The sequence below is a fragment of the Lucilia sericata genome, unplaced genomic scaffold (assembly GCF_015586225.1).
Source record: "Lucilia sericata isolate MDLA Ls3-8-SP2 unplaced genomic scaffold, ASM1558622v1 Contig000835F_arrow, whole genome shotgun sequence".
NCBI classification, from domain to species: domain Eukaryota; kingdom Metazoa; phylum Arthropoda; class Insecta; order Diptera; family Calliphoridae; genus Lucilia; species Lucilia sericata.
Window position 1 is genome coordinate 75,743 of NW_023994827.1, and position 14,405 is coordinate 90,147.

General features: G+C 27.4%; 1 protein-coding gene across 8 annotated transcripts in view; it reads left to right on the plus strand.

Moving 5' to 3' along the window:
• The first annotated feature begins 546 nt into the window (after nucleotides 1–546).
• LOC119608441 overlaps nucleotides 547–14,405 on the plus strand; it is an 87,196-nt gene continuing 73,337 nt past the window's right edge. The window contains exons 1-3 of one of the 8 annotated variants that reach the window (XM_037962866.1): nucleotides 547–981; nucleotides 7,153–7,329; nucleotides 7,849–7,994. In XM_037962866.1, coding sequence (XP_037818794.1) covers nucleotides 7,245–7,329; nucleotides 7,849–7,994 — 231 coding nt within the window. In that variant the 5' untranslated portion in view covers nucleotides 547–981; nucleotides 7,153–7,244. Of the gene's footprint in view, nucleotides 993–1,305; nucleotides 1,325–1,549; nucleotides 1,569–4,362; nucleotides 4,538–6,776; nucleotides 6,802–6,851; nucleotides 7,021–7,056; nucleotides 7,076–7,152; nucleotides 7,330–7,848; nucleotides 7,995–14,405 lie in introns of those variants that run through there. The other 7 variants (XM_037962860.1, XM_037962861.1, XM_037962859.1 and 4 more) reach the window with 7 other exon arrangements.

A 14,405-nucleotide genomic window follows, 5' to 3' on the forward strand; every position in this document is an offset into this window, starting at 1 on the left:
TATATATTGCAATGTAAAATAAATAAAATATTATTTCATAAAACTAAATATAAATTTTTACCACTTTCTAATAATATAGAAATGTTGAAAACTTAAGAAAAAAATGCAATATTTTTTTAAAAATTTTAGAGTTTATTATGTATTGAAAAATTTTATAAATTTCCCGAGAATTTTTTTTTTTAATCAAATCCCGGGAAATTAGAAACTCTAGTATTTACATAACGTTTTAATACCGTTACCCAAATAATAATACATAAATTGAATACCGATTCCGTGTGTGTGAGAGAAAGAGATGGTTCATATTACTTTTTCTATTTCTCATACATAAATTCAAAAGTTCCCAGAAAAAGTTTCCTTGTGTGAACCGGCACTAATATATTTCTTTTAATAAAAACACTTTTTCCATTTAACCTTAGAATGCAACTTTAAAAGGTCCTTAATTAAGAATTACAATTCCCATAGTAAAGTAACAATACGAGGCTCATATGAAATTATGACTAGTTGTTTTTTTTTTTGTAAAAATATTTTGGCTGTTTATGCGCAATGCGCGCAGTATATAAAAAAAATTAATATCATACTCAAATTCAGTACTAAAATAAAAGTAATCTTATAAAATTCGTTTAAATTAAATATTACACAAAATATCAACGGTCTGGTCTAAACAAAACGGTTTTAAATAATTATGTTAAAATAATTAGCAAAGTGTTTAATAAATGTTTTGAACAAAGCATCGAAATGGAATTAAAATAAAAATATATCGTCCTATTAATCTTTGAATCGAATGAACTAGTATTTATGTATACATTAAGTGCAAATTCAAAACAAATTGAGAACAAAAATTGTGTACATACTATATACATTATAATCAATGTAATAATTACAATATTTTTAAATAATAAAAATAAAAAGGAAACAAAATATTATGAAAAATAAAGATGTACGCATAAATAATTATGAAGTTAATTTAGATAATGTTGAAATGTAAGTAAAATGTATGTCACACATCATTATATTACATATGTATGTACTGTTTGTTGGTATATGTATTAAATTCTATATGTGAGAGTGTGTTACCTCCTACATTCTCTCTATCTCTCTTAGTTGCAATAAAAGGGATATTTTTGTGCTAAGAAATATATACATAGAGAGTGTGGTTTGCGAAAGAGAAAAAAGGATACGAAATAATATTGTGCCGAAATACATAGATATTCTTCATTAAGTTTTTGACCTAAGACAAAAAAATATAAATTATTGGGAAATGTATAGAAGTTTATTTAAAAATAAGTCTTTTAAATCACCATTGATAAAAACGAGTTTCGAAGTGGTATTTATTGTTATTATTTTGTGCATATTGTTTGTTTAAAATTATGTATACATTTGACTTTTGTAAGAGCAAATGACGTTAAAAATGTTTTTTATTTTGCAGAGTTAATGTGAAATATATAAAAATGAAAATATTTAATTGTCTAAATACGATACCAAAAGATGATACTTATCTGATCTTGGGAACTCATAATAATTTGTGGGTTATTTTCTGTAAATCATTTCACCTTTAACAAATTTATAATGTAAGTTGTTTTTCTTTGTCAAACTTTTTGTATGAATATACATATTTTGTAGGTAAGGTGAAGTACATACATACTTACTTCATAAAAACTTATTTTAGGTTTACTAACCAATTTTAGGCAAAATTCACGAAAATCGTATTCATAAACGTCAAATAGCTTCAAATACCTTCAATAAACAATTGATAAATACATATAGAATTTTTTAATGTAGGATCGACCCTTCTTTAAGCCAAAAATAAGTTGATTTAAAAAAAATCTCACATAAAACTTTTTTCGTAAATTTTAGGTTGATAGCGAAAACTAATTACATATGTTTTCTTTTAAAATAAAATCTGATAATTCTAATTTTAAAGTTTACAAATTTGTAAATATAATCCCAGACAAATTTTAAACAATTATATTTTGGGAAAAAACTCAAATCTAAGCATTATTGGATTAATAGAAGAATATTTGACAAAATTCGGATTGGCCAGCACTATTTTTAAGCAATTTGGAAATGCCCGTCTGTCAACCAAATGATGGCAAAATCTTTTTATTTCCCTTTTTAAAAGTTTGTTGGTTAAATATAGTGCCATAAAGCAATTAATTATTTAAATTATATTGATTAGTGTTATACCAATGCAAAATATATTCACCGGTGTTAAAATTAGGCAAATATCAAAGAAATTTATCAATATTTCCAAAAAAATTATTAAAAATTTAAATAAAAATAAGTATAAATAAGAAAATGTGCAATAGTGGTGTTTATTTTGTCGCAAAATATTCTTTATTCGGATACTTTAAAAAGTAAAAAGGATTCATAAAAATTTATTATTATGGATTATTAACCAATTTTAGGCAAAATTAACGAAAATCGTATTCATAAACGTTAAATAGCTTAAAATAAAATAAACTGTTGACAAATATAAGATTTTTATATAAATTTTTTCTCAGATAAACTTTTTTCGTTAATTATAGGTAGCGAATACTAATTATTTTTTCTTAAAAAAACTCAAATCTAGGTATTTTTGGATTAATAGATGAATATTTGACAATATAATAATTGGCCAGCACTATTTTTAGGCAATTTGGAAATGACCGTCTGTCATACAAATGTGGCTATCATTTGGATGACAGACGAGCTTTTCATCATCATTTCATATCATTTATTTCGCCTTTTTCATAGTTTGATGGTTAAATATATTGCCATAAAGTAATTAAGTATGTAAATTATATTGAAATTTATCAATACTTGCAAAAAAATTATCAATAAAAATAAGTAAATGTGCAATAGTGGTGTTATAAATAATATTTTGTAGCAAAATATTCGTTATTCGGATATTTTTAATCAAGGTTGGCAACCGTTATCGCTAAGCTATCGCTAAAATACCTTTTCAGCACTACTAACGTTACCGCATACCAATACCTAAATAAGTCGAAATGCTAAAATATCGTTACCGTTATTCTATAAAAAAAAATACCTAAAAAAGGGAATAAATCTACACTTAATTAATATTGTTAACATAACTACATACATATACTGCAGAATAGACTATACTCTAGAATATAGTCAATAATATAGAAATAGAATTAGATTCTGCAACAGAGTCAGAGCCAATGTATTACGTACATAGATCCATAATTATAAATGATATACAACATGATCGACTTTTCTATAAAGCAAAATCTCTCTACCAAATTGTATAATGATCGGTTCACAATTGATATAAGATCCGAGTCAGAAAATTACTAACGCTTGTTAAAAAAACCAAAATCCGAAAATTACTTTAAAAAGCCATGTTGAAATTCGACACAAAAAAATTTTTTAAGGAACCGAAACCTATGTATATTTATGAAAACTACTTTTATGAGGATCACTCCTACAATATAAATCCCTTACGGAAAATCAGTTTATAACTAATAATTCATTCCAAAAGTTTACCATTACAATTATGGTAGAATTAAAAATATAATCGCTCCTTTAAATTATGGAGATCTTGGTCCATAATCGACCAAATCCTATTCCGAAAATCACCATAACGTTCAATAGATTAATTGTCAATAGCAATAATAGCACCACATCCGAAATTGATTTTTTTCAATTTCGGATGTGGTTCTACATTCTGCATAGCCGAATATAACTCTTAATTAAAAATTATTTGAAATTACCGCTAACACTTTTACAAAGTACACTACCAGTACCGCTAAAATAGCCATACCGAAATATGCCAAAATACCGATAACGCTAAAATACCAATACCGAAATAAGCCAAAATACCGATACCGCTGCCTTATCACCGTTTCAAAACGGTCGCCAACCTTGCTTTTAATAATAAAACTTATGTATATGTTATATTCATACATCTGAACTAAATAAACCTTTATTATGTATATCATAAATATTAAATATAAATATTTATTTTTCTTAAAAGTTCGTTTTTATTGTCAATAATCTATTATAAACAAAAATATAAACTTATGAAAACCGAATCAACGAATATTTTATTCTAATTGTACGCAACACTAACACATAAAATGACCAAATTGTACAGTGCAGCCAAGTTAAACAAAAACAAATAAGAGTGCTATATTCGGCTGTGCCGTATGCCGTAAAAGGAATGCTGCCCTATAAACATCAGGGTGATATTACTCATCAAATTTACTGTGTAGGACCTTACATGAGAGGTAGGGTGAATTATTGACCGATCAACATAAAATTTGTGTTCATTTCAATGAACAAAACACCCATCCCTGATGTCAAACAACACCCACCTCTCAACTGCAGCCAACTTCAGCTTAGGCACACTAAAGCTAGCTGCCGCTTTATTATCGTCACTTCAAATATAATTTTGCAAGTAACAACAAGTGTGTGAGCGCTAAAACAAACCAAGTAAAACAACAACCCCTACAACAGACAGTGAGAACTCAAAGTGTCTTTTAAATACATAAATTACAAAACCTAAACCTAGTGCTAAAACTTAAAACTAGTGGTAAAATATATAACCTGTGTTAAAACCCTAAACCTAAGAATAAATAGTAAAACCCTAAAATAAAATTCTTAATTATCACAGTGAATATCACAGTTAAAAACATGAAACAATATAATAAAACCCTAAACCTAAATTAAAACCCTTAAGCCTAAAAAGAATTGAAAATAAAATAAATACATTAACATTAACCTAAAATTTATTAAATATAAATACTTACCCTATATATTAAATACTTACCCGTTAGAGTTCAATAAACATATGAATTTATAACGTTTGTGAAAAGAAAAAGAAAAGAGTTTTATTTACTTACATGCTACTTAAGATTAATCTATACCCTACCCTTTCTAACCCGTAATAACAATTTGATAAAGAGATTTTGGCTCACATGGAACTTATGTTACTTACGCTATACTCGTATTTTTAAGACAGTAATTAACGTTAAAGTCATTTTCTGAAGGGGACCTTATATGGGCGATAGGGTCATTTATGGACCGCTCCGCATAAAATTTGGTAGAGAGGTTTTGGCTCGTAAGAGACTTACTTATGTAAAATTTCATAGCTATACTCGTATTTTTAAGCTAGTAATGAGGGTTAATGTCATTTTCTGAAGGGAACCTTATATGGGGGTAGGGTCAATTATTGATCACAAAAAACTACCATTAATAATATAAGTATTCATTTTCATATATGTAGATTAGGCTTCGTTTCAAAAAACCCTTTATATGTGATCATACTTAAAATTTTCAGATTTTAAACTTTGCAACTCTATATTACGACAACCACGAAAGTTAGAAGACTCAAACCAAGGCGAATTGACTATAAGGTGAAGTCATTTCATTTTGCGGCGAATTCATGAAATTTTTTATATATGTAGTTTGACAGCGTCGGGTTTGAGAGAGAATTTTTTTTTATATTGAGTTTGACAACTTCGGGCTAAATTTCCATGGACAAAAAAACAATCAGCTGTTGAAATGACTTCACCTTATTACTTTCGCCATGACTCAAACTTTGTCATTACGCAAGTTATAATGGAGATGATGATGAAAAAACCATTGTTTGATGGAAAATTATTAAGTCCTAAACGGATTACAATAAATTAAACATTTTAGCACTATTTTTTGAAGGACATTGAATATTATATTTACGAATGATAAAATCAAGTTTTAATTTTTTTTAATTGCATTTTTTCTTTTTCTCTTATGCATTTATAGTGCATCCAAATTCTGTTAAATTAAGTTTATATATCTTAAATTTGCTGGAGAATTGTATGGCGCAATTTACATGAAGACTTTTCAGACGTCTGTTTTTTCCAATTCTCTTTTGAGAATCTTCCAAAAAATCATGAACATTTATAAGGTGATTTTTTACATGCAACTATTCATGTCGTTTTTGCTGTTTAGTTGTATAATCCTTTTTAATTACTTATTCGTAATAAAAGTAAAATTTAATTTTTAACATAAAAACAATTTAGTTTGATTAAAAATAAATGATAATTTTAATGTTTTTATTAAAAAAAAAACATGTATTTATTTTTTACATGAGTATAATATCAACCGTACGAATAAGTGTAAAGAGGAATCTAAAAAAAATCATGAAAATCCCAAATAATGTTTGTTTTCTTTCCCCCCATTCTTCTCTACCCCGCTCACCAGCAATCATCGACAAACATGAAAACAGACGTCTGAGTAAACATGAAAAAAATCATCGTGTAAATAGGGTGTACATTAAAGTCAGGTTTGAAATATGTTCTGCAGTTTTCGATCTATTAAAAAATGTCGCCCAAAATCAGTGTTTTGGCCGCAGATATGTATGCACAAAGTATATTAATAAAGTAGCGACATCTCTTGTTGTACAACAACATCTACAACAACCACATATATTTTGTTTTTGGAATAATTTAAGAATGTGTCAAAATAAAATTTCCTTGAACAACAATGTGAACAAAACATAAATAAAAAATATTACTTTTAAGTTAAAAATATTAACAATTTAATTATATTATTATATATTATACAATTTATTACACTTTTAAACTACTTTAAAACCACTTTTAATTCACTTTTTCAACTTTTCACAAATTTTAACAAATAGCAAAACACAATTTAAAAATGGCGACGTAAACAATGTTAACAATTTTCAAAACAAACTTTGACAACTTGCTTCATTTATCTAGTTTAAAAAAAATAGTCAGCTGTTCAAGTGATGCTACTTTATTAATATACTTTGTGTATGCAGATGAAGGAGATGGAATTTTAACAAAATAAGTACTCCAGTATTATTACAGATCGAAAAACTTTCAAAAAAAGTCTAATATCACAATTTCAAAAATATCGCGTGAAGCCTAATGTACATATTAAAGGCCTGCACAAGACAACAACAATGCGACAATTTGCTAAAAAACGAAATCTATTTAATTTGGTTAAAACCGATAAAAAATTTTAAATCGTTTGACGAACTTAAGTAATCTGTATACATATATTAAAGTACACAGTACATAGAGGATTTTCTGTTATGCTTATCTCTGTTCACACTTTCATAGTTAATAAATCCTAAAATAAAATTTCCTTGCAGCCAACAGTACAATATTAATTTTATTAATTTACTTAAATTTTCAGTAAGAAGTCTCGATTTTATAAGAAATCAAACTAAAATAAATGTCAATGGAGGTTGCAGATACAATATTTTATTGAGGACTATTGTCAATTAAATGATGTATTCAATTTTACAACATATACGAATACTTCGTGGACTACTGCTTATCATTCCTTTTGTGTGTATTGGTGCATATTCTGGTAAGTCAAATTAGAAAAATCTAATTGGAAATGTTAAAAAAAATATGGATGCAGTTACATCCATATGTGTTTATATTTATGCAAAAATTGGTAAAAAATATATTTTTGACATTTTAAGACCACAAAAATTTAATGTACAGATTTTCGAAGAAAAGTTATAAAGCTACAATGATGGAGTACTCCACTATGGAATGAATTAAAACGAGATAGTCAAATTTAATATACTGTTGATAAAAAAACAAAGAATTTGTTCACATTAAAAATCGCATTAGTGTAAAAAAACACCATAAAAATTGCTACCATTTTACAGAACCTCATGTCAAAATATCGAAAATTTTTATAAAAATTTGTTTATTTTTTTTAATAAATTATTTTGACAATTTTATATTCGAAAAAAATATGCAACAAACAACTGTTTTATAATTTGATATATGTAATGGCTTTTATATTTACAATTTAAAATGTAGTTAATGTATAGTACACTAGAATTACATAAATATTATTTATTTATATTTTAAGATATGGGAAAAAATTCATCACCTCAAAACCTTTTCACAAATGCTGGCCGGTCACAATTCGCAACAAAAAATAATTCACGGGTAGTTGTTCAAAAAGGAGGACTAGCGATTCTTCCTTGTGTTGTAAAATTAAATTCTCCCGCAACGGTAAGTAAATTAAATTTATTAATTTGTAATTTTATTCTACGTTTCGTGACGAATCAGCTGAAAATCTGTGTAAGCCTGTTTGAATTTTTGTATGAAAAACACTTATCAGCTAATTCGTCACGGAACGGAACATTGAAAATAACTGAGCCTATATACTAGATTTATATACATATTTATTTTTGGACGGCAAATACCACAGAAATTAGGGTGTAATAGGAATAAACATTTTTCGATTAATGATTCATCTCATAGTTTGATGAACTAGTTTACTAGTATTCCTTTTTACGTTCTGGTAACCAATAAATAATATTAAGCCACATTTGGTCCCCAAAAAAACAAATTTCAAACGACAAAATTTTTCTTCTAACTTCTAAACTGTCATAGAATCCAATAATTATCGTTATTAGTTTTTAAGGCCACAAAAATGCATAAAGAAATGTAAACAAATTTATTTAAATTAAATATTAAAAAAAGATACTAATTGAAATAGAAAAACATTTCATATAGTGAAATTGGGGTCGAAACGTTGAAAATACTATAATGTAACTGGATAATAATAAGGTAGAACCACTCGATTTCTTACAAAACCTGTTAAAATTTTATTGCTACAGTGGCTCCTACAGTCGACAGACTTAAACCCGATTAAGAATTCATGGTAAAATCGGATTAACAATTACGAACACTCACGTAAAAACACAACAGACCTCTGGGAGAGCTGCCATGAAGTATGGACGTTCATAACGCAAGAAGAGTGTGGCAAACTGATCGAGATTATGGCTTTCAGAGTTGAATTTGCCGTGAACCCAAACAGAAGATACAAAATACTAAAAATTTTGCACTAGAAAATGTTAATTTATAATAAAAATGCTCCTTTAGTACTACGCCCCAAATATGTGTAAATGAGTTAAATTTATTTTTCTGAAGTATAATTAGGTGGATTTTTATTTATTTTAGTTTAAAAATATCTTCAATAAATACAGTTTTAAAAAAACATAAAACTTGTTTAAATATCGTTTTTAGTTTAATAAGTATGACCGAAAGTTTAAATATTTGACCATCATTTACACATTTTTGCCTCACACTGTATGTGCATATATCTTAAATTTAGAGCATTTTTTTAGTTTCCCTGATTTTTTTTTACAAAAATTTCACCTATCACCATTTCAGTGTGAAGACTTGAAGTTCAATAATAATTGTAATACTAATCAAGTATTCAATGTTATATAGTTAAAATGTATTTCAAATATTTTTTCACTTTTTCAATAAATCTTAATACATTATTAGTTTATAAGTTTATTGGTCCAGCAGATCATTGATAGCTTGTCGAATAAATATAATTTTGACATAAATATACTTATTTTAAACATTATACATACATACATTACATACATTACATTAGATTAATTTTAATTTTATTTATCATAAATTAGTTTTTAAAAGAGTTTATTTGTTGTGAAAAATCATAACAAATATTGTCAATCTAGCGTTTTTAAAACAATTTAGGTTGTCTTTCTCTTAACGATGTTGTGTAAATTTTTTATTTTAATAATATGTTAGTATCATGAAGTTTTAAAACAATAATATATTTTTAATGATACTACATGTTTTGTTAACTTTAAATATCCATTTATTTATAGGAAAGAAATCAAAGTTTCAATTATTTGTTTTTAGTGCTTTGTTAGCGATTGAGATTTCAGCAAAATCTTTGTTTATAAACAAAAACTTGCAAATTTTTTTAAAAAATTGGCTTTCGCGTACTTTTTTGGATATTTTTTTGATTGAGAATAAATTAAAAATTACTCTCTATCATTAAGTTACTGGAAAATACACGAAAAGACCTATTATTGTGAGCGAAAGTCAATTTCTTTACGTACATCTTACGTACTTATGATTTTTTAAATTTAAAACTTCAAAAATGGCGCTTTTTACATCTTTTGCTCTTAAAAACTAAGTTAACGAAGTGATCGGGGAAAACTAAAAATATATTCTTACTCTATGGACTCTATGGACAAAACGGAATTGGTATATGAGAACCCCTGCATTTTTTTGGTGTATCACTGTGAAATTATTTACACAAACCAAAATTAACATTTTCTCAGTATTTTTTTATGTCCATCTCACAGTGGTATAGGAAAAAAAAAGAGGGAAATAATTCGGTAACTTCTAAACGGTTAATCCGATTTTAATGAAATTTGGTATGCACAAAAAGGAGGTGTTGTCGAGTTTAGGTTTTGGACCTTATAGGCCAACCAGGGGCCCGGCGGGGGGTCCTCAAATTAGGACACCTCGGCTATGTTAAATTTTTAAAACGATCTTATTTCTTCATTTGAGTTCCGATTTAAAAAAAATTTCGTATATAGAATCTTCTCATCGAGCACTATAAAAAATGTACTATAAAAAATGTGCAGTAAATTATCTCTTATAGTTTAGGAGATATTCGCATTTGAAAATTAAAATTTTAAAATTTTTACCGTCCTTACTTTAGTTTTTTGATAATAGCGGGTCCAAATATTCCCGATTTTCGCCATTTTTTTTTTATTCGCTTAACAACAAGTTTATATATCAAGCAGTGAAAGAATTATGTAAAAATCATGACTGAGTCCAAAGTTATAGGCATTTTAATTTAAAAAATTAAAAAAAGGCGATTTTTTGCCATTTTTTGGGAAAAAAGTATCTTTTTCTTTTTAAGTTATCTAAAAAGTTTCTAAGAAGATGTATATAGAATTTATACTTTTTGAAAAGCTGACTTTACATAAAATACGATAAATGAAACGAAACCTAAAAATTTTTGATACCGAGGGGACCAGATCCATCCAAAAAAACCCTATTTTTTATATAAAATTCAATTTTGAGCAAAAATTCTCAAATCGCATAGTCGATATCAAATTATAGTGACCTGTTTTATATGACCCAATATGTTCTTAATCATTTTGTAACGGGTTTCGATAACCCCGCCCCTGGTATGGATATAATAGGCAAAAAACCAAAAAATCCCATTTTTGGGATTTTTTAAAACTTTTTTGGGAATTCCGGGATTTCTAATAAGAAAATTCGAAATTTTTATTTAATTTTGGATTTTGAGTAAAAAAATCTACCTAACTGTAAAATTTCATCAAAAAATATTCATAAATAAAATTTTTATTGCAATTTGAAAAATTTGTATCTTCGCAAAAACTGAATAAAAAACATTTTTTAATTTTTTTTAAAAAAGTATTCCGCGAATTTTTTAATTTTCAAAAATTATATACAGTTTTGAAAAATAGACAAAATTACCTTTCCATTGATATATAACATGCCTACCTAATGTTTTTTAAGTGACAAATTAATTAGGGAAAACTCAACATCTTTTAGAGAATTTACCTAGTACTATTATTTTCATCCATACATTTGTTAGGCATGTTTTACTACCTAAATTTTTATGAATTTTTACAGCCACTTTTTACGATTAATCTTTTATTCTTTATCCCTAAAAAAAATTAACAAGTATTTATTTTATATAAAAATAGTCTTTATTTATTTTTTTTTATAAATTAATATAATTTTGTAAAATAATCGGTATCACAGTAGTCCATATCTAAAAGATAAAGTAAATATTTAAATTCATTAATATTTTCAAATGCTAACGTTTTGTAGCAAATCCAACGTTTCCTTATAGTAGATAAAACAGGATCAGAAGATAGAATCAGATTATTAAAAATATCTTCATTTTGAGACTGCCTAGAACACTTCCTTGAGCTAAACTGATGAATATGCTTAAAGTCTCTATTCCTCGATTCTTGGGGTTCTTCTGTAAGCTCTCCTAAAGGCAGAATATTATGTTCTATGATGACCTTTCCATGACATAATATCTTGTGAACTGTAGGTGTCATTTCTTTCCAGGGATATAATTCCAAAAGTAATTTAGAAACTTTTGTAGAATACTCTCCAAATTTTGTTGCGTTCACTTTATGCTTGCTATTTATCGCCATTAGAATAATAATGACCTTTTGCAGTAAATCCATACTAATTCCGGTTATTTCGGAAGTAGTTTCAAAATGTTTAAAAAAACGTCTAGCGGTATTACCATCGTTTGTGCTTCCATATCCTGTGAGTGGTTTATCAATATTTAATCCCATCCGCTTTTTAAATTCCTCTTGAATTCTTCGTTTCTCACTGGCTCTCATTTCCATTAACTCCTTATTGTTATTTGCACTTTTGTTTGCATTTTCCGGTATGCTTCTGTACTTTAAATCATATGCTAAATGTAGAAAATGTTCCAGAAATCGTATGCGAGCATGTAGGGGGGATATTCCAAATTGTAATGTTTCCTCATTTATTGATCTTTGCTTGGAAATATTCGAAAATTCTGATTTTTTATCACCACATATGTAGCAGTACCAAGTAGATGATGTTCCTGTAATGGCATTTCCAACTTTCCCATCAATCATTGTAAGTTTTAAATCATAGGACATGTTAAACGAATAATTTTCTATTTCGATTGTTATAGGTTCCAAGTTTTTAATTTCTGCTTCAATACGATTTATCAAATCTTGCGTTGTTGTTTTGGATTCCTTTATATACTCAAAGCTTATTGGCCTACAAAAAGCTTTGGATCCTGGAGTCGAATTCTTCCAAATATCATCGAAACTGGTTGATGGAGAATCGCTGTCAGCATACTTTCGAATTCTTAATGGAACTAGCGATGCCATAAATACACTTTTATACTCGGAAGATGATTCACTTGTGTTGATTTGTTTATATTCCGAGAGTGCTGATAATCCATCACATCCCCACTTACAAATGAGTTGAAGATCACAAGAATTTATTTTTTTTAGTTGGTCTGAAGAAAAGTCAGAAGCAATCCTTAAAGCAGTATTTTCGAGTAGAGCGCCGAGTCCAATAACAGCCTTCCGATCAGTTATTTCAATAGGAGGTGGTATAATGCTTTTCTTCTTTTCATTTATTTTGTCATATGATGGTAAAACATCCACTCCTTTTTCAGATAGCGCCTTTCTTAACGTTATGTAGTTATCACGACTTAATCCCAGCTGCAACATAAGCGCAATAGCTTCTTCCTCAGTGAACGTTGTATCAGATGATGGTGTGGGTATACTCTTTACAATTCTTTTCAGTCGTCTTGGTGATGCGGTTGGAAGAATATTTGCAATTTTTATGGCATCCAAAGGCTGTTTTTCTTTTCTTAACATTGCTTTAAAAGTGTCCGAAACTTCTTCGTTAGATAAGGTTTCTAGTGAAGTTGATAACCTTTTCCTCTTAGATTTTGAGCTCAAATCCTCATACTGCTTACAGGGAGCACCAACAGTTGATACGCAAATAGCAACTTCTACACATTCATCCAGCCAATCAGAAAATTTCGATCGAAATTTAGCAATGGAATACCGAACACTCTTCAGTTTTATATCAACTGATTTTATAAAATTTTCAATTTTACATATATCAGTTTTATCCACTTTATTTTTATGTGCAGTTTCAATATATTTCAATAAGAAGTTCACTTTATCTTGAAAAGGAGCTGAAGAGTGTTCAAATAAAATGGAGCACAAATCATTTTTTTTAGTACGATCGCCATGGTTAGAAAATTACAAATAATTACAAACAGATATAAACCTGTCTTATATATTAATTACAGGTACTTAAATTAAATTATTTTTTAAAGGGTTATGATATTCTACCTAATATGTCTAACGTATCCTTATGTAATGAATTTTTCCTCAATAGGTCACTTTAATAAGCTACCTATTAAAGTGACCTATAGGGGTAAAAATCATTACAGTTTAAAAAATAATACCTGAAAATTTTTTAATATATGTAACAAATTTAAGAGTTAACGTTATGGATGAAAATAATAGTGCTAGGTAAATTTTCTAAAAGATGTTGAGTTTTCCCTAATTAATTTGTCACTTAAAAAACATTAGGTAGGCATGTTATATATCAATGGAAAGGTAATTTTGTCTATTTTTCAAAACTGTATATAATTTTTGAAAATTAAAAAATTCGCGGAATACTTTTTTTTAAAAAAATTAAAAAATGTTTTTTATTCAGTTTTTGCGAAGATACAAATTTTTCAAATTGCAATAAAAATTTTATTTATGAATATTTTTTGATGAAATTTTACAGTTAGGTAGATTTTTTTACTCAAAATCTAAAATTAAATAAAAAGTTCGAATTTTCTTATTAGAAATCCCGGAATTCCCAAAAAAGTTTTAAAAAATCCCAAAAATGGGATTTTTTGGTTTTTTGCCTATTATATCCATACCAGGGGCGGGGTTATCGAAACCCGTTACAAGATGATTAAGAACATATTGGGTCATATAAAACAGGTCACTATAATTTGATATCGACTATGCGATTTGAGAATTTATGCTCAAAATTGAATTTTCTATAAAAAAATAGGGTTTTTTGGATGGACCT